Genomic DNA, 23,648 nt, shown 5'->3' on the forward strand with positions numbered 1-23,648 from the left:
CTTCAGCTTATTGAGGAGGCGATCACAGGAGGCAGAAAACAGGCTGAGCCCAACTCTGTAGATTCTATCTGTTACTTCCTCATTATCTGAAGAAATCACGGTCCACTCAACTTGAATCATGTGGGCATGATTTCCTTCAAGCCTATGTACAGCCAACAACTATTAGCTTACATTTCTGTCCTCCCCAACTTTTAGGAATTTGCTACTGATTTTTAGGGGGGGTGGAGTGGATAATTTTTTTAAATAACACAGGTAATTGGTTCTGATAAAATTTCCAAAGTTTTCCCTTTAAAAATAAGAAATATGGAACTTCCCTTGTTTGATCTTTTCTCTAGTACATCCATCATCCTTCCTGAAATCTGAAAACTAAACCAAAAGCTAAGAGCAAAACAAAAATACCCATTTGTAAGAGCATCTACTTTTTAAAATGGGTTCAGAAAGGGCAGAAATAGAGAAAGAAAAACAAAACAAAACACATGATATTGTTTTAGGTAGAGAGTAAATTGTGATGATTTTTCTGTTTTCTGAATTTTGATAGGCTTAGGACATATTATTTTATAACCTTGGGAATGATCTAAATGAATTGATTCAGAAATAGAAAGAGAAATTACACATGAAGTATTCCATCTGCCAGTGTTCTTCCAGTGAAGGAGATAAAATGGGATTTAAGGTTTACTAAGGCCCTTTGCATTTGTCACCTTTCTAATCCTGCAGGGACTTGGAGTGACAGATATTTCTGAATCTCTTTGCAGAGGATGAATACTTTCCTAGATCAGAGACCCCACCCAGAAGAGCAGTCAATATAAATCTCTCTTCTTAGACTGTCTTAGTAAGTGCAGCTCAAATCTACAACCACCAGCCTCAGCATTAAGGGCACCAGCCTTTGGGGCACTTGGGTAGGAATGGATGGTCACCAGGCCTGGGGTCAAGAGCCGCTGCATATTCAGAACATCCCTTGCCCTATCCTGGGAAGCATTATCATATGTCAAGCCCTCTCCAGGGAAATACTTCAAAACAAGATATTTAAAGTAATTAGCTGGGATATGGTTCACTGGTAGAGCACTTGCCTAGCATGGACAGGCTCTGGGTTCAATTCCTAGCACCTAACACAAAAATAATAAATGAACAAAGTAGCCAGCTCATGTTACATCTGTTCACTTTTTTTGTTATCTAAATCTAACAAATGGTATTTTTATTCTATTTTGGGGCCCAAGCATTGGCTTGCTACTTCTAGTTTGTGTGTTGGGGGGTCTGAGAGGTAGGATGTGAGAACCGTTTGAAACTTAACCTAAAGACCTCTGAAAGCAGGCCTAGTGGAACTTGAGATGAAAAGCAATAGCTGTGGTTCTGGTGTGACTAGGTAGATAACGTCATCAAGGAACCAAGTTCTTCCATTTTTCCGTTCTATCTCCTCAGTGTCTTGGCTTTTTTTTTTTTTAGTTGTTGTTGGACCTTTATTTACTTATATGTGGTGCTGAGAATCGAACCCAATGCTTCACACATGCCAGGCAAGCGCTGTACCACTGAGCCACAACCCCAACCCAGTGTTTTGGTTTTTGTCTTCAGGTTTTTCCCCCTCAGTCACAGGGTGGTTGCTACAGCTCCAGGAGTCACCTCCTCATACAGTCACCCCCTGAGACAAAAGAGGATGTTTACCTTTTTCATATCTCTAATGTTTCTTTTCTAAGAACAAGTACAACCTTTTCTAGAAGCTCCTGGAAGACTCACATTTCATTGGCCAAAAGTGTGACTCATTCTCTGCCAACGGGAATCTGAGACTGCCATGATTGATCTAGACCAACCAAAATTTGGCGTCTAGGGCTCGGGAAAAGGTTCCTTGCCTGAATCTATGACTTAACATAGAATAAATCAACAAGTCAAGTTTCTCCCAGGAGAAAAGGAGGGTATAGGTGAAGGGAAAGGCGCTATGACTTCTGGGCAGTAGTCAACAGTGTCTGTTACTCCTGCTAGGCACATTAAAAGATGAATTAAGGCAGAAACTGTGGCAATGAACAGAAAAGGTTTTAAAATCTCTATGCAAGTTGTGATGGGCTTTGTAAATGGCTAATGTTACAAACTGGTATTAATCGAGCAAAGTTCACCAAAACACTGAACTCAGAGATGGAGCTCAAGATCTGTTTGTGAGTCAACATTTCTTGCCAAGTGTTCATCAGCCTTGAACGGAAATGGGTCTAACAGTAATATTCCACCAGAGCAGATCATTGGAGTTTTCCAGGCCAGAAGTGAACTGAATCATGCTTCTCTTTAAGGAAGGGATATTAGTGCTACTTGGTGACCCAGAGGCCACTGGGAGCACAGTGAGCATTCTTTTCCTGCTCCTCCCAGCCTCTTCCTATAAAGTCAGACTCATCCATTTTTTTGCAATGTGACTTTTTTTGTTAATTCATTTCCTCCTGCCCATTGCTTTAAAAACAACAAAACAAAAAAGAAAAAGAGAAAAGGAAACTCCTAAGGAGCCTTGTTCATGATAGTGAAACACTATAAACAATCCACAAGTCCATCTACCCATCAGGAGAATGGGTAAACAAATGGTGACATAATGGTAGAGTAGAATATTATCAACAGTAAAAAGGACCAAATTACTGATCCAATAACATGAGTGATCTCAAAAACCTTATGAGACACAAAAGAATATCTACCATAGGATTCTATTTATGGGAGGTTCTAGAACACATACAACTCATCTATGCTCATAGAAATCAGAATAGCATCCTGGTTATAAATGAGCATTTATCTTTAAAAAAAAAGAATGGAAGGAGGCAGGCACCTGTGGAAATTGAGTGAAGACCTGATAAATGCTAGGCCAGGAGTCATCTCCTGCAGGCTTTGCTCACTGGATGGCTGGCGTAGGAGAGGTTATGTCTCTCAAGCCTCATATATGCAAAGAAAGGATGGAGGTGTTCTTTTGGTCTGGCTGTCCTTTCCTGGGACTCTTCAGTCCTCTATGTGGGCTGTAGATGTCAATCTAATACCCTCATGGCTTTGTACTCAACCTTCCTTGCTGCTGCCTGGACTGAATAAAACCTTCCAAGTTAGGGCTGGAGGTAGGTCAGTGGTAGAGTGCTTGTTTGGCATATGCAAGGGCCTGGTTTCAAACCCCGGCACTGAAAAACGAAGCAAAACAAAACCCTCCTGTTGAACTGAACATTGAACAAATAGGGCTGGGGAAATAGTTCTAAATTCCCATTCTCATCTTCCCTCCCTTTAGTCCTAAAGGTCTCCTGGGTGCCAGCACCACCCTGGTAAAAGAGCATGGCAGTAGGGAGGAGCCTCTATCCAGGAGAGACACCCTGATGTCTTGAGCTACACTGGACCTGGGTACACGCCACTTCCCATTTTGGACCTGTCTTCTCAAGTCAGAACAGGAACCAAAAAAGTGGCTAAGAGAGGAAGCAAGAGCAGCAGAGAGCTCTCTGTCCTCATATTGTCCCCATTTCCTCCGACCCCAGCCCAGCACAAACCCATTTTCTCTCCCAGGGGATATCAGTTCTTCAGAAGCAGAACCTTCCAGCAGTGTCATTAAGCCAGTTTTTGCCAATTTCAACATGGAATCTCATGGTCCCTAAATCTTGTTCTTTCGCCTTAAAATGACTCCATCTGATTGTGTGGCCTGAATCTTTCTCTCCATAGAATCTGCATCCCTTTAGCCTGCAGCCCTCCGCCCCTCTGCCCCTCTGCTTACCTCTCTGCAACTCAGCAGCAGCTTCAGTTTAGCTTTGCTCAGGGTTTCTCAGCCACTGACATTTTGGGGCAGATAATTGTTTGTTGTGGTGGAGAGGGTGGGAAGGCTGATTGTTGAGCTTCACTAAGCAAAAGCCCTCTCTTGGTTCCTCTTTCCCAAGAGCTTTAAAATATGTTACTATGGATAATAAAAAATAATCCTTTGCATTAAAAACATACATGTATAAATTTATTTTCTGATTTGCAAGTAGCCCTTACTAAACTGTGCCTCACAAAAATCCTACAAAAAGTGGGATCATCATAATCGCAATTTTACACACACACAAACACACACACACACACACACAGAGTTGAGAGAGAGAGAGAGAGAGAGAGTATTCCAGAGGTTACATGACTTCCCTAGTGAGTGGAAACTAGATTCTAAGCCTTCTGACCACTGACTCAGGTTTCCTGTACTAGCCTTTTTTTTTTTTTTTTGCAGTACTAGGGATCAAACCCAGGACCTTGCACCCTGAGCTACTTCTGCAGCCATTTTTATTATTTATTTATTTTATTTGGAGACAGGTTCTCAGAAGTTGCTCAGGCTGGTCTTAAATTTATGATTCTCCTGCCTCAGACTCTGGAGTAGCTGGGATTACAGGTGTGCACCACCTTGCCTGGCCTGTACTAGCCTTTGACTCTCTCAAAGGCAACAGAATTTTGATTTTGGGGCTTCTGTCATGTGGCAGGGAGTGGAGCCTCTAGATGGGAGCTGGGAGAGGGGTGACAGGTGACCCCCTCTAGTGGGCCTGGAGGCAGTGCCTTGACCACCCAGGACTTGCTTTCTGGGTGAGTGATCCTTTCTCCTCCCTGTGCCTGCTGTCTGACAGAGTAGCAGAAACCCCTCCATTAAAAAGTGGGAACCAAAAGGCTTCCTAGCCACTGTGGTCTCCCTGACTTCTCACCTTCACGTTCCACTTAGAAAAGAAAATGCATGCTGGGGTCACACGTTGAAAGCTTCTCTCACGTGTGTCCGTGGTTGTTTGGAGGCCCCAGTGCACCTACACTAGATGATCCTGTTTAGTCAGTATCATTGGTCAACTGGATTTCTAAAGTTTTTGTCAATTTTACAAGAAATGTTACAAAGCAAATATGGCTTTTATGTTTGTCTTGGTAAATACGTAAAAGACTAAACAGTAAGTCTTTTTTTTCCTTTTTCCTTTTCCCTCCCAGGGGTCTCCAAATATATATGACCATGAAGTCACCATAGAAGCTGATGCTTACTTGCCTGTGAATGAAACCATGATTCCTACAGGTTAGTGAATTTAAACATTTTTATGTAACATAGTGTCACAGATTAGATTCCGAGACCAAGACAGGACATTAGTGGAGAAACTGGTAAAATCCTAACAAATCCTATCGTTCAGTTAATAAGCTTATTCCAGTGTTAATTTCTTAGTTTTTGATATTTGCATCATGTTTATGCTCGATAGGCTTCCCTCGATGTACTATTTTTACCACATTTCTGTGAATTAAAATTCTTTCAAAATTTAAGTTAAAAACAATCTGTGTAAGAAAGTACTTCGAGTTTACAGTATACCTGCCCTACACCAGGTAAGGACTTTTGTTTTAGTTTAGCCTCTTTAAAACAAAGAAGTTGTATTTATGGCTGCTGGTTTAACATTTTTATAAGGAAAAAGATAAACATGTGAGCCTGTGTACTCAACAGTGACTTGAGTTAACAGCAGCAGTGAGAAACTTCCATAAATACAGTGACCATAAAACTAATTGGAATAATAATGAGAAATTGAGATAGATGAGTTAAAATTTTTGTCATCACAGTTTTGAGTGTTTTCCTGCTCCAAGACAGGGTTTAAAGGCCTTTATGTTTGTCTTGGTAATATGTGTCATCTTTTGATATTTAAATGACTCAATAGATGAGCATGAGTAAGCTGGCCCATCTTTTTTAAAAAAATTGGTGCATTATAATTATACATAATAGTGAGATTTTATTTTGCATAATTTGATCCATTTGATTCCCCAGTAAAGTTGTCCCACTTTTTCCTGGATGCAGAATTATTGCATTACAACTGTATATCATCAATTATAAGGAAAAAAATAACCTGACTGCTATAATGGACTGATAAGGAAGAAAGTGAACTAAGTAGCTTATAAATGCAGGTTTTGAAACAAGTGCATATTTATTTGTCTATATTTATAAAATCTTCTTATGCTCTATCCTGTTGTTTTGATCATATGAAAAGTGCAAAAATGCACAATTCATGCTATGTAAAGATTATCTGCCAGGGTTTTAAAAGATCATTGTGGGGGCTACAGTTGAGCTTTACAGTCCATTAGAGTTCTATCATGATAACAAATAAGTTGCAGTAACTTCAGAGCTCATGAAAAATGATAATTCTCTGCTATCTGTCCATATGTTCACCAGTTCTACATGTTATGTCTGCTTGCCCCATAATACTCAAACGAAAATTATAAGATTCCTTTGGAATAGCCTCCAAAAATGGGTGGTAACTGCTACTTGGCACCTCAGTGATGAAAGAATTCACATCTAGCCCATTTTCAGTTGAGAACAAAATCTCTAGGAGCCCAGATTTCATCTGACTCTTAAGATTGACCAAAAAACCTGAGCAAGTGGTTTAATTCTTTTTTTTTCAGTTGGGAGGATTGAACCCAGAGCACTCTATCACTGAACTACATCCCGAGTCTTTTTTTTTTTTCTTTTTAGGTATACAGCACAATGAGTATATTTTGACATATCATACATACATTGATATAACTTATTCTAATTAGGATCCCAGTCCTTTTTATTTTTTATTTTGAGATGTGCTAAGGCTCACTTTGAATCTACAATCCTCCTGCCTTAGCCTCCCAAGCCACTGGGATTACAGGCATGCACTCTTGTGCCCAGGTGCTACTTACTAATTCTGAAATCACTACAAAGGGCCTGTCCATCATTTGGGCATCCAAAAATGCCTTTCCAGGACTGGGTTGTGGCTTAGGGGTAGAGGCCCTGGGTTTGATCCCCAGGGATCAAAACAAAAACAAAAACCAGAACTGCCTTCCCTGTGCTCCTGGGAGAGTTAAATACAATCTGGAAGGTCAAGTGAGAGTTTGTTAGGCAGTGAGGAAAGAAAGGTATTCTGGATAAAGTGGAGTAGATCTGGGAAGTTCAGGAAACAGCAGGACTGTCCCAGGGGAGTGCTGCTTCTGAAGCAGCAGGCTACACCACGCTCAGCATGGCATAGGTTAGATGGACCACATCAGATCTGCTGAAGTGCCGAGGTTGGCCCATGGTGATCCCAGGCTGACCTGGAATTCAAGGTCAGCCTACACAGAACAGACTGAAAGGTGGGACCAAATGCACTGTCCAACTTCCTGGTATTCAGCCAGACGTGGACTGAACACACAAGGCCACTTTCTTGTGATGCACTTAGGAACCTGTTAGACCAGCCACACTCCATTAAGACTTCTGGATCCAAGTGCAGTATCTAGCGATGTAGAGATTGTAGTTTTGTTGAATTGAGATAATAACTTGTGAGATGAGATGAAGGTTTATGACACTAATAGTTAGTATTTCAAAGGAACACTATAAATAATTCCTACTGCAATCCTGTTGGGTGGATTGTGTTCATTTTCTTATTTAACAGATGTGTAAACTGTTGAACAAGGAATTTAAATAACTCAGTGAGATGTGGTTAGGTTATGGTTTGACTGCATTCCCCAAAGGCTCACGTGCTAAAGGTTTGGTCCCCAGAAGGCAGGGTATAGGAGGTGGGGCCTCATGCAAGATAATGAGGTCATAGGACACCGCCCTCAGAAGGGACGAATAGCAGTCTCTCAGAATGAGTTTGTTCCCCTGAAAGAGAATTGTTGTACAGGGAAGTCGCCTCATCCAACTGGCCTCTTCTGCACGCAGCCAGTTTCCTTCCTGCTTCTCTGCCATGTTGTGAGATAGCCAAGGAGGCCCTCACCAGAGGCCAAACAGATGGGGCCCCCTGACCTTGGACTTTGAGCCTCCCAAACTGAGCTAAATAATCCTCTTTTCTTTGTAAGTACAAAGCCTCAGGGTATTTTGTTATAACAATAAGAAACTGGACTAATACAGAGAATCACCCAGTTAACAAATGGTGGAAAACTGAGATTCACACCAAGTAGTCTGACATTAGAACTTGGGCTCTTGGGCTAGGGCCATAGCTCAGCGATACAATCCTTGCCTAGCATGCACGAGACTCTAAATCTAATCCTCAGCACAGCAAAACAAACAAACACCCCAAAACCATACTCCCATGTTAAATGTCAAGAAGGTTTGGGTCAGGTGTGGTGGTGCACGTCTATATTTATCAGCTACTTGGAAGGCTGTAGCAGGAAGATTGTAAGTTTCAGGCCAGTCTGGGCAGTTTAGTAAAACCCTGTCTTAAAATTTAAAAAAGATAAAAACTGAAAGGGCTGAGGAGGTAGCTCAGAGGTAGAACCCTTACCTAACTTAAGCCAGGGCCTAGGTTCAATCTTCAGTATTAAAAAAATAAAAAAGATTTGGGATGATGAGGAAGGGTAAGAAAGGAAAGAAAGAAAATAAATTAATTTCTTGACTCTATAGATACCCAAGACCACCATATAGTCAAGAAATGAGAAATAAGCAAAAAAAAAAAAAAAAAAAAAACTTTTAATAGTTGTCAATTCTCATTTCTTTTGTCACCTTTGTACAAGAAACGTCACAGCTTCTCTCACAATTGTTCCCTGTTTTTCCTTCTGTTCGACTTATTTCTAGTTTGCTGCAAAGAGAACAAAACACACAAGTTTGTTCACATTTTATTTTAAAAAGGGAGAGGGCGAGGGAAGAATTTTCCTGAAGTTAAAAGCATGAGTTTAAGTGTCTGGCTTTGTCAGCCCCACAAGGAGGGAATCAGAAAAAGAACAACTCCGAGGCAGGTAAATGGAAGCTCAAAACTGTTCTCTGTGCCCCTCAGTAGCCCCAGAGCTGCAACCAACTGTGTTTGGCAATGCATCCCTGGTCTTCCTGGTTCCTGGTTTTCTTATCTGCAGAATCTTACTATGATCATATTGAAAGTTTACTTTCTTAAGTATGTGGTGTGTGTGTGTGTGTGTGTCATTTCTGTTGAAGATGACAGGAAAATCATTTGATAGACAATTCACAAACATAGTAAAAGAAAAGCTTTACCAGTTACAGGATAGCTTTCAGTTATGTGGAGAATTCACTTACTGGGGGACTTATTTGCCCAGCAGGGACACCGGGTAACAAGTTCACTTCAGACCCTCTGCTCTCCCTGGCTTTCCTGGGGCTGCTGATCTGTTGTGGTGAAGCCCTTAGAAGTCAGCAGTAAAAAAATCATTAACAACTTTGGTCTTCTTGCATATGAGTGGCTCTTATTCACAAATCGGTTATTTTGCTCACTCTCCTAATCCTCTGCTCTGCACCCCAGATCCTTGCTTGGATGTTTGTTTTTCTCTCTTCTTGGGCCATAAAAATTTTCATTAATTTTGCCCAGAACTCCTGGAGAGAAAACTCTTATTATCATTGTAGCAGAAAAAAGGCTGAGCACCCAAAACTCTTTAACAGGTAACAACAAAATCTGAAAAAGTGGCACATGCAGAAGCATTTGTAGTGGATGTGAGGGAAGCTGGGGGCAATATTTTAATCATCATATCATCTACATTTCTTGAATTTAGTGTAATGTAATCTGACAAATAACAATGTCTATAGATTCATCTGATTTGATCCTACTGAGTGTTTGCAAGTCCTCTGGGGGTCCTCCTAAGATTGTGCTTCACACAAAAATGTTTTAATAGCCCCCCCCATACACACACACACACACACACACACACACACACACACAGCATCCTTTCCCTTTTGTGGCTATTAATTTATACTTATGTTTTAACTATTTTGCCCTTCATACAAGGTGTAACCTGAGCTGCTAGTCTTGTGGGAGATGCTGATGCAGATCTAAACTCAGAAGGTGATTTTACCCTGGTTAGTACACTGAGGCGCTCTCAGTACATGATTTTTCAGGTGATGGGAAAACCCATCATCATAAGAACGTAGCTTCTTGTATTTTACAGTTAACTATAATACCATAGCCAGGGTATTCAGTAAAAGGGATTGGCTCCTGCTGGGGTGTTTTTGAGGAGGGGTGAAGTCCTATTTTTTCCTTTTGTTTGTTACCTGCTTACTAATTGAGTGTCATCACACAGAAAGGAAAGGGACATGGTAGCAGACAATGAGTGCCTTCTTCCTTCTCTCCTTATTCTACTCTCCTAAATTAAAAAGCTACCCTTTTCCCCAAGCCCCATGGAAAAGCCTCCACAAGGTAGAGGTATCTGCAGCCTTCAAAGGGACTCAGCCAAGTAATTTAAAGTCGCCCCTGTTTCCCCACCGGAAACTCCTGCCATTTTGTCAGCCCTGGAGGCTTCAGTCCTTCATACTGAGGCTGCGGGGAAGGGATCAAAATAAGAACAAAAAATATTTTGAATGAAACTCATCACCTTCTAAAGCTGCTTCTCTGGATGCCATTCCTGGCACTTTGGAGTCTGCAGTGAACACGTGGTCCTTGCTCACAGGTGCCTCAGATATGACCCAGAGCAGTACCAGCTGAAGGCCTCTCCAAGGCCGAGACTCATTTTAACCCTAGACCAGGAGCAAAGCTTGCTGCTCAATTTCAGTTCAGCTTTACTTCTTCAGAGCCATTGTTTTTAGCTATTTAACAAAACACAAAAGCATTGCTGCTCTAAAGCATTTGCTCCTCTGCAGCACAAGGGCCACAGCATGAGGACAGGCTCCCACTGGGCATCTCAGGTCCACTTCAGTGTGTTTGTTGTGTTTCTTGTAATCAGGGCGCTCCCTATGGGTTCCCAGAAGTGAAACTCCTAGAAGCCGTTTACCAGAAAGACAGATGTACAATGGATGGTCAGGACAGAGAACACTCAGTGCCAGGTCTCTGAGCCACATGTCAGGCATTCCACTCAGGACATGATTCTCACGCCTCGCCCTGTGGCAACGAGCAGAAACCAAAGTGAACAGGTGAGAAAAATCAATCCAGATTTCTCCAAGGATTAATTTGTTCCTAGGTTTGTAAATACTACTTTTCACCCTTTCACCTTACAGAATGGTGAGAGCAAGAGGCAAGCTGGGCAATCTGCCCAGCAAGATGTAGCCACGTATATAACACAGTGCAGTGTTAAAAAGATTTTTTTTTTTGAGGCGTGCACCACCACACCTGCCTCTTTAAAACATATCACTTTTTGTTTAATCTTGCTGTTCTTTATTTATACATGAGGATCAAAAAAGCAAAAATGCCTATAGTCCCAGCAACTCAGGAGGTTAAGGCAGGAGGATAACAAGTTTGAGGCCAGCCTCAGTGAATCAGCAAGGTCCTAACCAACTTTGTGATACCCTGGCTCAAAATAAAATTAAAAAGTGCTATGGATGTGGCTTGGTGGTTAAGCACACCTGGGACCCTGGGTTGAATTCCTGGTACACCCCCCACCCCCCAAAAAATGCTTTGATCAGGTCTTTGGCTTCTCACAGTAACATTAGTAAAATCTTCTCTTACTCTCTCTCTTTTTTTTTTTTTTAAGAGAAGATACCTTGTATTTTTATAAAAATTTGCCCAATCCACTCTGTCCCCCAACCCATCTGTGTTCACCTGCTATTCTTGCTGCTCTCCATTTTTCAAAGCTCACTCTAAAATTACATGAAAGCAACCCCATTTTAACAAAATTAGAATTCTGGTAGGAAAGGCTTACCGTGAGTCTGTGGAGACAGACCCAGCAAGAGTTTTCTATTTTATTTCAGCCTCTCTCAGTTCCGCCTAGAATTTGGTTGATGATACAATTACTTCCCTAGAGCAAGTCTATGTCTCTACCCTGGAGAAATAACAAACTCCAAAGTAATTCTCCTGTTTCAAAGATGCTGCAGATGAAGATTGTTTTGATCTTCGTGCATTAGCATGTGGGCTCCTGACAGACAATTCCTTTCGATATTACATAATCCTAAAATATTGGACACGGTGTTCATTTCAACCATCCATGGATATGCTTCTCTTTCCTTTTTACCCTCCTCCACATCATTAGTCATCAGGTCCTGCTGATTTTTAACTCCTACGTACTTCTCAAATGTCGCCTCAGTATGTCTTATTGATTATATGATTCCACCTCCAGTGACACCATCTTGGTTGATGAGATCTTTTCTTGTCTAGATCAGTGGGCTTCATAAATTTGGATGAATAAATGAATGAATGAATCTAAATGATCACTCTCTAACTGAAAAAAAAAATCTCAAGATCTATCTTCCATCTGGTTCCTAAAGATATCTATCTAAAATGCAAATCTGACTCTGAATCAATCAGCAGCTTAGAACCTTTTAGATGATTTTTCAGGCCAGACCCCAGCTGCTTCTCCAGGCCATTTCTCACCATGCCTCACTCACAACCCCCCAACCCCCATCCTAGAGGGACCACAATTATCCCCTTCTTTTTTTTTAATATCTTTGCTTTATTTATTTTTGCATGTGGTGCTGAGGATCTAACCCTGTGCCTCACACATGTGAAGCCAGCGCTCAGCCACTGAGCCCCAGCCCCAGCCCCAATTATCCCCTTCTTTGCTGCATAAACCCCCACTTGTCCTTCAAGACTCATACCTTCTCCTTGGAAATCTTTCCCACACTTACTGGAAACAATAGTTTTGTTTTGTTTTTAAGAATTTGATCTTTGTTTTATTTATTTGTTTTTTTATGTGATGCTGAAGATCAGAACCCCAGGCCTCACCTGTGCTAGGCAAGTGCTTTAATGCTGAGCTGTAACCCAGTCTGAAAATGATAGATTCTTGTCTAGGGATTTTGTTTTGTCAGGGCCTCGTGCATTAGAGACAAGCACTTTACCACTGAGCTACATCCCCAGCCCTTGTGCTTGGTTTTATAATGACATAAGCCATTTAGCACTCATCACATGCCCAAGTTTCCCTCCCTGCCCCTCTACGAGTTTTCCTTGGATGATCTATCAGGATTTAGTTGCAGATCCAAAGAGGAGAGCTTTGGGCTTGGTCACTTTTGAAGTTGGAAAACTAATCTGTGCTAAACACAAAAATGAAACCAAGAGCAAGCAAATCTACATATCTTAGAAACAGCTACTGCTTCCTCCCCTCATGGCTACTCACTCCACTCTTCCTCCTCCTTTGCCGTTGTTTTAAATACAATATATTAATGTGATATGGTGTGAGATCTGGGATTCAGAAAACCAGGTACGATTTTTAGTTCTGTTCTCTACCAGCCATGTCCTCTAATTATTCATAAAAACTCTTTGGCCTTATCAACAGAATCTGTAAAATTTGATTAGATGGGAATCACATGAGTTGGACTTTAGATCCTGTCCATTTCTAAAAATGACTCAAAAGAGCACATGGAACCTGTAACCAGGCCCCTGACCAGGACCCTGTGTGTTTGGAAAGATGATAAAAGAGCTTTAGGGACCCAGGAGGGGAGAGGAGGAGGGCTCAGCGGTAGAGCACTTACCTAGCATGCATGTGGCCCAGGGTTCAGTCCCTAGTAGCTCTCCAAAAAAGGGGGTGCCCAGGCACTCCTAAGTTCTATGGAAAACCCTGTGTGAGTTGGCCACATCATCTTGGTCTGCACAGGGGTTTTCTTGTCCTTTTTCCTATCAGGTAATGACAGTCTATGGCTGCATTATATATACTATGCATTAGCGTATATAAAGTGTCATCTTTTTCGAGAAGAACAGTAGTGTTTTCCTTTGGGGGAGTTTCAGGGTGGATTTGGTGTTTTGTTTCGTTTGCTGATTCATCATCACTGAATTTCCTGAAGGGAACTAGAAGGCTAGCTAGAGGAGAACGGCAAACCCAGAAAAGCAGCTTCCCCAAGTCCCACCAAGAGGAGTGACAGTAGTTCTCAGTTTGGAGTTAGAGGCCACCTTTTCTGTTTCTACTTGATTCGGTTCATGAAATGGCCTCCACATGTCCACCAGCCATTGGTTTGGACATCAGTATGTGGGGTGTAGGGCAAGCAGGCACACCAGGGCCACTCTGCAAGTGACATGTTCTGGTTGTCACCCTCAGCTCTGCAGTTCTGGGGACAAGCCCTTCCAGCTCCAATCTGCCCCTCACTACTTCATTTTCCAGTCTGTACCTACAGGATGTCACAGTACCTACTGTGTGCCGGTACTCTGCCAGCCCTGGGGAAGAAATACTGAAAAAACTGAGTAAGTTTTGCCTGAGTGAAAAATATACAGCCATATGTATACTACAGGCCCTGTCCTCATCCAAATTTTAGGCTACAAGAGTGCTTGATTGACCCTAAAAAGATTAAACTGTGACATTGGATTTTATTCAAAGCTGCTTATTCTATGACAGGTCCCTCCTAAAGAGTATTCAAAGAGGTTTGGTGTAGAAACTCCACATCTCTCTCCTGGTACTGATGATACTCTCCAAGGAGGTACATTACTGAGTTCTTCTCATAAAATGGTCCCAAGAACAGTTTTATGAACCCCTAGAATAACTCCCACAGCTACTCATGTCCCCTGTTAGAGAACATATCACTGCTACAAGATTGGCAAACATGAACCAGCCTGGTGGCGATCTGGCAGAAGGAAAGCTCAGAAATTAGCACTTGTCCAGGCTGTTAGAATTCCTGTGAAAATTGCAGGCTCACATCGAATGAATTTGTCAGGAGGGGAATCATTTGCTAGTGTTCTGACCACCATCCTGGAGAACTGGTTTAACATTCACCCCTTCCTCACCCCAGCTCTGGACGAGTGCTGGCTCTGTTTCACTCCTAGTGCACCACAATCCTCAGAGGTCACCCCATTCGGAAGAGGCCGAGTGGTAGCTGGGGGCCTTGGACGATGGATCTGCCTCAAGGGAGTTCCAGAGCAGACTTTTTCAGTTCAGATAGCATTCCCTGGATACCTGCTGACTCTTACATGCTGCCTGAAGCACTGGACACACCTAAAAAGAAAATGGAACACTCTCTGCCCTGGAGAAGCTTCCAGGAAGCAGCAGGATCTAGGTGGTCAGATCTGTAGTAGAGATACACCTCTATGCCCACAGGGCTTGGGAGGCATAGAGGTGAGGTTAGGAGGAGGCTCTCTCAAGATCACTGAGTTGTGAGAAGCTTCTGAGTGTCTGTGAAGATACTGTAGCAAGGAGACTGAAAGCACCAAAGCCTGGAATGTGGAAGGGGGTGGACTGTGAAGCCAGAATGTTAGAGAGGCAGTAGGGCAGTGCACGCACTAGGGTACAGAATTTAAGGTCGGCACCCCTTTTCAAGGTCGGCACCTGAGAGCATTTGTCACCTTAACATTTGCCCCTGCGCCTGCCTCGCTTGCTCAGCCCTGCAGAGGGTGGTCTCCATTGGCCTGTGTCTTGCTAAGGAACTGGGACTTTATCTTTAGATCATGGAGGTCTTTGAAGGGTTTGAAGCCAGGGAACTGACTTGGCAGGACTGGCCTTTTAGAAATACCACTCCAGCAGCTGTTAGGGCGGGGCTGGACTGCAGACAGGTAAGAGGTTGTGCTCATAGTTCAAGTGTGAACTGGGGAGGACAGAAACATGGTGTAAGTTGGGATGGGGGGGGCTTGTTATAAAATTCAGGAGGTAAAAATCAGATCTGAGTTGAATGTTGGAGATGAGGAAGGAGGAAAGCTATCTGATCGCTGCTGGTTTCTAGGGCAGCCCTGTGCAAGAGAAATAAAGAAATCAAGTGGTAAATGGAGAAGGAAGAAGAGGAGGTGGCATCGGGTCAGTGGGCAGGCTGGGGAGAGGTGCCAGGAGAGCCGTGGATTTGGCCTCAAGAACACAGAAGGTTAAGGAAGCCATGGGACGCCCAGGTGGTGACATACAGCCGGCGGCTGGACAGGTGAATATGATGGTAGGAGAGGAAAGAGAGCTGGAGATACAAATGGGCAGAGTGCACTTTGTAGATTGAGCCACGTGGCTTTCCCAAAAGGAAATGTCGATCCAGGAAAGCAGCAATCTAAGGACCAAGCCCAGGGGAACCCTAGGAAACCACTTCCAATATTTAAGGTGCAAGGAAGCCCCCAGTAAAGGTACTGCCGAGGGAGATGGTGAGGGGCTGCTGGTCATCGAGCTAACAGAAAGGTGTGTAGGAGACTTGGAGTGGCCAACACTGTCAAGGCTCTAGGAAGGTCAAGTCCCAGGAGGCCTGGGGAAAGTTTGTGATTGTAGTCTGACCCCATTTGACAGTGTGGTCAGGGCAGAAGCTGGATGGGGACAGTTTGAGGAATGACAGAAAGTGAGGAGAGAGAGGATACAGACCAGTGAGAGGTTCCCAACTAAGACAACTTTCTGGAACACCGAGGCCTGGGCCCAGGTATTGTGGTTCCTGTGCTTGTACCTGAACCAGGGACCTGAGTTAATGGAAGGGATTGGTGTTGAACCTGCTCTCGGGTAGCTGGCACAGGAAGAAAAGAGAGTGCTTCCCTGTATGGGGATGCAGATGCAAGTTAAGAGGTTTCCTTTAAGGACAGAGGGCAAGCAAAATGGTTGAGTGGGCCGAGAATCCACTTAAAAACTGAGACCATGGATTTGTGATGGCTTCTGTCAGTGCTTCTGTGAGTTTTCTCCAGTGTCTCTCAGCAGCACGGAGTCAGAACTGAGAAGGCGAGTCAGGGGAATAGGAAGGGCAAGAGTCAGGGTGTAAGGCTGATCAGTGAGTGCCACTACCCGTGGCTCAGGTCATACACAGTGCACCCTTAGAAGGTAGTGAAGGGGGTGAGAGACAGAAGGACATGTGGCAGGGAATGACACCAGGGACCTGACAGTCTCCAAGAGGAGCAGACCTGGGAGGAATGAAGCATGAAGGCCAGGAGGCCACAGACGTTGGCAACAGAAGGGTGAACCTCTTAGTGGATGGCAAATTTCCGAGGCCATCTGAAGAGGAAACATGGTGGAAAAAATACTGTCACGAAAATGCCTTCCGTGGGTCTAACTGTGAAGTGTAAAAGTGGCCTTTTTGCCTGAAAATGAATAACCTGTGGTTCGGTTTAGCAGTTTATGCTTTGGATATTGTGTCATATCCAGAAACAATACCTTCCCCCCTGCAAGTTAAAATAAAATCAGAAAGTGCTCAGTGGAAAGAAAGAAAAAAAAAAAAAAAACAGTAGTTGAATAAAGCCACAAAACTCAAAGGCCAGCAGAGGAAAGGGGGGAAAAACTGCAGACAAGCTTTGAGGTTGTGTGAACTATGAAAATGTATAGAAATGTTATCTTTACAAAAAAAAAAAAAAGAAAGAAAGAAATCCCAAGGTGCTTTACTTGCCAACCCCTGGAATGAAGTAAAAATTCCCATCCAGAGTGTTTCTTTTAATTATCATTCTCTTTCTGTTGTTTCCTAAAATAATAACTGGCATTCTAGAGATGATTTACCAAGATGGCTTAATTAGATGTCAGATGAGTACCTGTGCCCACGAGCCCCATTACTGCGGGCTTCTTTATGCAAATCCGACTGACTGTTCTGAACCTGACTAGATAAAGAGACAGACATAATTGGAGCAGCTGGGCTGGAAGCACAGCTGGGCCATCCCCATGGAGACCAGACTCCAGTGCCTGGCGCTTCCTGTTGTCCCAGTGTTCCTGCCCACTCTTCTTTTTCAGAGAGGAACATAGCAGCCCATCTGAGCCTGGGTCTCCCTTGGATGACCTCCATATCGGTGCTCTTCAGTTTTGATGTGCACACCAATCTCCTGGGGAACTTGTTAAAATGCAGATTTCGCCTCCTTGCTCTCTAGTGGAGCCCTGGGGTTCTTGTTTCTGACAAGCACCCAGGTGATGCAAGTACTATTGAACTTCAGTTCCCACTCGGAGTAGCTATAAATAGGCTCTAAAAAGCTCCAACTAGCCTTAAGAGAACTTCGATGGCATTCCCATTTTAGCACCTGTTTCTCCGCTTTTGCTCCTTTCCCCAACCACCCTGCCTTCTATCCTGCCTCCTTGGAGGGAGGAGGGGAATTAGTAGTGAATTAAGGTATTAATTCCCCTCCTCCCTCCAGGACTTCACACTCTGGGCTCTCTCAGAAGCTCTCTCAAAAGCTGTTCTACAAATCAGGTGTGGTGACACACCCCATGGACTCCCAGCTACTCACTACTGGAGAGGCTGAGGTAGGAGAATCACAAGTTCAAGGCCATTCTGGGCAATTTAGCATGGCTATGTCTCAAGATAAAATACAAAAAGCAGTTTATGGGGGTTAGCTCCGTGGTAGCTCAGTAAGTCATTCTGCAATGAGCTGCTGTCAGCCAGTAGTCTCCTTAAATAAGAGAAGCTGAATTTTTTATTTTTAAAAAGAGAGAAAAGAGAAATAGCCAAAATATCACAGAGTCCCCCAAAGGGAACAGCCTGCTTTATTATTTTTGTCACCTGAGCCAACAGAGTACTTCCTGGAATGTGGTAGTTGGTAGCTACCACCTATCTTTCCAGTATCTGAACTGCAGACCTCTGGGTTCCACAGACACTTGGGTGCCTCTGGGACAGGATGTTCGTGGTCCATCACGGGTCAGCATGAGGAAGGCTTTTCTAATATTAAGATGAAATCCATCTACCTAGAGCTCATCCCAGGGGCCTCATTCTGGGAACTGGTCCTTAGGTCCCTGCAGAAGAGGCTTGAGAGCCTAGAGGCGGCTGTCACGTCATTCCTGCATCTTTTATTCAGGCAAAACATCTCAGGTGCATTGGCTATTATTCTTCTTATGCTATGGTTTGACACCTCTAGACATTTCCCTCTGGTTCTGCTATATATCTTTAGGTCTTTCTACCTGAGATGCCCATGTGGCACAAAGTAACCCAGGACTGTTACCACCTTACTGTAAACATTCTTTCTGTGATTTCTGTCAAACATACTGCCAAGTTATATCCTAAAAAAAATCATTTTCACACACGCTGTGGCTCAACTACATCTCTCCCTGGTGGGTAATAATTATAACAATTATATTTAACATTTACGAAAATTAGTATCTATAACATGATAATAAAAAACATAAACTCTGGAATAAGACTGGATAGGAACCTAGCCTTCTGTAGGCGTTGGCTGTCACTGTCACCACCACCATCACCATCACCACCACCATCATCATCATCACTGCGCTAAGCAGTTTTTCTACACTGACTCAACTTAATCTCCTAGCAACTTCCTGATGCAGGCAGAGCCAGATGCAAGGAACAGAATACAACAGTCACTAATATGGCATTATGTAAAAATGTGAATGTGTAACTGATGTGATTCTGCAATTTGTATTTGGGGTAAAAATGGGAGTTCATAACTCACTTGAATCAAATGTATGAAAGATGATATGTCATGAGCTTTGTAATGTTTTGAACAACCAATTAAAAAAAAAAAAGACAAGCTTCTGTGCCTTTCACACATTTGTTGTACATGCTGCAAGAAAATGGAGGAATCCTAAGTATCCCAGGAGGTGCCCCTGGTGGACTATGCAGTACATCGCTCTAGGTACACTCTGCCAGGAGACTCCCAGACCACATTTCTTAACCAAACAAATGGTTATGTGACTGGAACATTCCACCTGTGCATTTCAGCATCAGATCATGAGAGGGCAACTGTGTGATATACAGGGTACAGTCAGACTATTCTCCAGCCTGCCTGTCAGGGATTCTTAACCAGGGATGTGTGGATGGGTTCAAAGTTCTGGGAACATTTGGTCTGTATGTACATACATGTTTTACTGGAGAAAGAGCCAATAATGTTTACAATATTCTCATAGAAGTTCATGACTCAGAAACCAGTTTTAAAACCATTGTTGTAGATTTTAAAATCACTAAAAGAAGAAGCTTCAAAAAAGAAAACAAGGGTTAGGGATGTGACTCAGTGGTAGAGTGCTTGTCTAGCATGCACATGGCCCTGGGTTGGATTCTTAGGACCACAAAAAAAAAAAAAAAAAAAAAAGAAGAGGAAGAAGAAGAAGAAGAAACTCTGAATAGTTTTGTTTTTCCCCTCTTAGTGCTAGGCGCTGAACCTAGGGCCTTGTACATGCTAGACAAGTGCTCTACCATTGAGCTACATCCCCAGCCCTTTTTAAATTTTAAGACAGGGTCTTGCTAACTTGCCCAGGCTGGCCTTGAACTTGCAATCCTCCTCCTTCTGCCTCCAGAATAGAATTTAGAACACAATACACTTTAATAAAAATATAATGACCCCAGAAGAAGGAATGCACCTTCCTTTTCCTTGAATGATTGATGCTATTGTTAATGCCTGTTTTCTACACTAATGGAGTGTATCTGTGTGTAATAGAGAATAAGAACAAGCTAACTGTATGCCAGGTAACACCAATATTAGATCCATCTTATAAATGGAGGAAGTTGGGTCTTACAGAAGAATAGGAACTTACCCAAGGTCAGTTACTTTGTTTAAACCCAAAGATATTTTACATAGATTTGTAAAGCAAAATACAGGACAAATCAGAGAAAACAATTTTTAAATACACTTAAATTTCTTTTTGTAAAGGGGGAAAATCTTTGGAGAACATTTCTACCACCTATCCCCCCATAGTTTTCTAGAAAATCTATGCCATATTTTCTTTTCCTTTATTTCTCTCTTTCTCAAAGTAATTTTTTTTGGGGGGGGGGCAGGTGGTGGGCAGGGGGTGGGGGGGAGATATACCAACAGTTGAACCAGGAATGCTTAAATGCTTTACCACTGAGTCACATTCCCATCCTTTTTAATTTTTTATTTTGAGACAGGGTCTTACTAAATTGCTTAGGGCCTAACTAAGTTGCTGAGGCTGGTCTCAAACTTATGATCCTCTGTGTCAGCCTCCCAAGTGACTGGGATTACAGGCATGTGCCACCACACCTGGCTGTCAAAGTAATTTTTAATTATCAGCAAGACTTACCTGTGTTGAGGAGTCAGCAGGGCTATGGTTCTGTTCCTGCACTTGTATATTAAGTTGTGCGAAGATGAGATAAAAAGAAGATCTGCTCAGAAGGAAGGGCCTAAAAATGAATGAACGTGGAGATGCAGTGACCCTCAGAGTGGCCATCAATTTTCCTTATCAGAGAGCCCAGCACTACAGGAGTACCAGGCAGGGAAAAGAACTATTTTAGATCATGGAAAGTTAAAGGCTTTGAATTAAAATTCACTCTAAGGGACTATTCTGTCAGACAATTAAGAAAGTCTTCATGCCCAGGTGGTACACAAATCCATTTCACTGTAGACCAGGTTTGATCAGGAGTTCAAAAGAATCAATTTACTCTTTACCCTACTTCCTAAGTGGCCCCCCCCCCCCCCCCCCCCGCAATTAAGTTAGAGGTAGGAACCTGTAGGGTGCGTATAATATGAATGAGTCTTGCCCCAAATGTAACTTCACAGGTGGCAGGAATCCATTCCTCTGTTGTTCTTTCCTGGGCCTTATCTGCTTAGTTCCTGTCACACCTCTGGAAAGCCTTTCCTGCCCCCTCAGAGCCTATGAATCCCTCTCTTACTGCATTTGTCACATCCTCCTATAAGTTTTTATTTTAAATCAGATTCCAGGCTTCCTGACCTAAGCTGAACCCTAGACATAGAAAATACTAAAAAAACTGATGGATTAACAAATTTGTCTTTGTTTTTTCCCATCCAAAAGTAATCACAAGGAGTAGGGTTTTTAATGCACAATTGCTTAAAGGCATTTCTGACCATGTGAAAGGGGAGGAGGGGAGAGATTTGCTTCCTGTCAGGATTGTTACTTCAGTAATAAGAGGTGATCATGAAACTAACACTTCATTTAGTAACTTCATTTAGAACAGGGACTGGAATCCTAAGAAGACTCCTTCACTCTCATGATTGGCAGCTGGCATTGGCTGTTGGTGGAGGGCCTAGTTGGGACTCTCAGCCAGAACAGCCAGCCACACGTGTTGTCTGGACTCCAAGGGCGAATGTCTTTGAAAGAGGGCTGATACCACTTTGTGTTCTATAATCTCTTTTCAGAAATCACTTGTGCCACATTCTGTTGAGGCAATTTCTAACCACCACTTTACAAGAGAGGAAAGACTCCATCTCTCAGTGAAGGAGGGTTGGGATCGCAATTATAAGGAGTGTATGCACATGGGATGGGATATAGACTGGTGTGGCTCTCTTCAAAAAAAATGCAACCTGCCACAAGCAGTCATGGAAAAAGGGGCCAAATTCCTCATAATAGAATGTGTGTCTGAATCCCTTATGTGAGATAAGAGATAAGAATCAAGGCAGATGGGTTTCACGAAAGCACTGAGTTTTTCCTTCACTTTGAGTAGAGGTAATTTTAACTCAACAACACAAATGGTGGGCTGGGGATGTGGCTCAAGTGGTAGCGCGCTCGCCTGGCATGCGTGCAGCCCGGGTTCAATCCTCAGCACCACATACAAACAAAGATGTTGTGTCCGCCGAAAACTAAAAATTAAGTATTAAAAATTTCTCTCTTTCTCTCTCTCTCTCTTAAAAAAAAAAAAAAAAAAAACCAACCACAAATGGTTACCCTTAGAAAGTCCTGATCAGAGCCACTTCCTCTTTTTGCAAAAATGAGGCAGCTGTAGTCACCAGAGTGTCATTCAAGTGAACTCTCTTCATTGAAGTGACCTATAGATGCCCCTGCCCCATCACTTCCTCTCATTTCTTGTCATAATTTTAATCACTTCATTAACCATATTGTGACATCCTGACTTCTCAGCCTCCTGAGATCCTGTCTTCCAACCAGCTTGTCCTCCATCCTGCTCGTCGACCCACCCCGTCTGTGGTCCTAGGGCCAGACCTTTGATTTGTCATCACCTCTCATTGCATGCAGCCCTCCATGGTCACTATGTTAGGTGTCTTTCAACTCCAGTAACTCTTCAATGCCAGAAGACCCTATAGCCCTTTGATCCTTCCACCCCTTTCACTGTCCCTCACCCCTTCGTGACCTCACTTCCCTCCCCGCACCCAGCCTGGATCAGGAATCCATCACAGAACCACCCTTTTGCATATGCTCAGCGCAACAAACCCAACCCCAACACCCACCTGCCATGAAAATAGCCTCCAGTGGGTCCTTACTGCTGCCTGCAGTCAGACTCTCCCTAAAACAAGGAAGCAGAAATGCTGCCTTTAGCCCTCCCCACCGCTGCGCTGTACCCCGACATCTTTGGGCCAGGGCCTACTATCTGCCAGGCTTTGCTGCTCAGACCTTACACACCAGCAACCTTCAGAAAGATAAGAAGTCCTCCTGAGAACACAATGCCTCTTGGCCAACATCCTGGCTTTCTAGTGGTTTCCAAACTAGAGTCTAACGATGTGACATCCTCTCTGAGGGCACCCTTTCCATTTCCGCCTCCTTTTCTGTACACTCAGCCTTGCTCAGAGAGCTATTTTGACATCTCTTTCTATTCTTAGCATAAAGCACAAACTCACATATGCAGATTAACCAAAAAGTTAGAAGAACTGCACATCCATTTTCCAATATCTTAGAAAAATCAAGAGTGCTTAGGGGCTTAGAGATAGAAGGGGCTGTCACAAGGCAGATACTGTGGGGTAGAAAGGCCTGGAGGCTTCCGTGTGCTGGAGATGTGTGACCTCTGGCAAGTCCCTTTTGCTGCCTGGGGTCTCAGCCTCTTCATCTGCAGAGTGAAGACTCAGGATGAGGCAATTCCCAAGGGCCTTTCTAGATCTTTCATTCTGACTTTGTCACAGGATGTTACCACTTCATAATTGCCTGTTTTTTCTTCCTCTGAATCATTCATTTATCAGTTTTTCAATCAAGGAAAGGCTCTGCTTCATGGCCAGAGGGGACAAAGTTAAACAGCCCAGAATGCCTGCCCTTTAGAAATTCAGTTCCTTATAGACAGAGCTTGCTCTAATCCTATCATTTTACCACAATGTGATGGATGTTTGGGGAAAGTGTATTGTAAATCTGATGGGAACAAAATACAAAAAAGGATTAGTTCTGACCATGGAGGTTAGAATCCT

The 23,648-nt window shown here is 43.1% G+C and overlaps 1 protein-coding gene and 1 long non-coding RNA gene across 2 annotated transcripts in view; both read left to right on the forward strand.

The window, feature by feature from the left end:
• Positions 1-23,648, forward strand: part of LOC101967464 (galactose mutarotase) — a 49,757-nt gene that overhangs the window by 14,095 nt on the left and 12,014 nt on the right. The window contains exon 4 of the mRNA XM_078029338.1: positions 4,915-4,996. Coding sequence (XP_077885464.1) covers positions 4,915-4,996 — 82 coding nt within the window. The remainder of the gene's footprint in view (positions 1-4,914; positions 4,997-23,648) is intronic.
• On the forward strand, positions 5,007-18,690 carry LOC144369403 (uncharacterized). Its single transcript, XR_013429046.1, has 2 exons — positions 5,007-13,931; positions 14,474-18,690. It is a non-coding gene; the product is annotated as an uncharacterized LOC144369403 (long non-coding RNA).

Source organism: Ictidomys tridecemlineatus, chromosome 12 (genome assembly GCF_052094955.1).
Source record: "Ictidomys tridecemlineatus isolate mIctTri1 chromosome 12, mIctTri1.hap1, whole genome shotgun sequence".
Taxonomy (NCBI): domain Eukaryota; kingdom Metazoa; phylum Chordata; class Mammalia; order Rodentia; family Sciuridae; genus Ictidomys; species Ictidomys tridecemlineatus.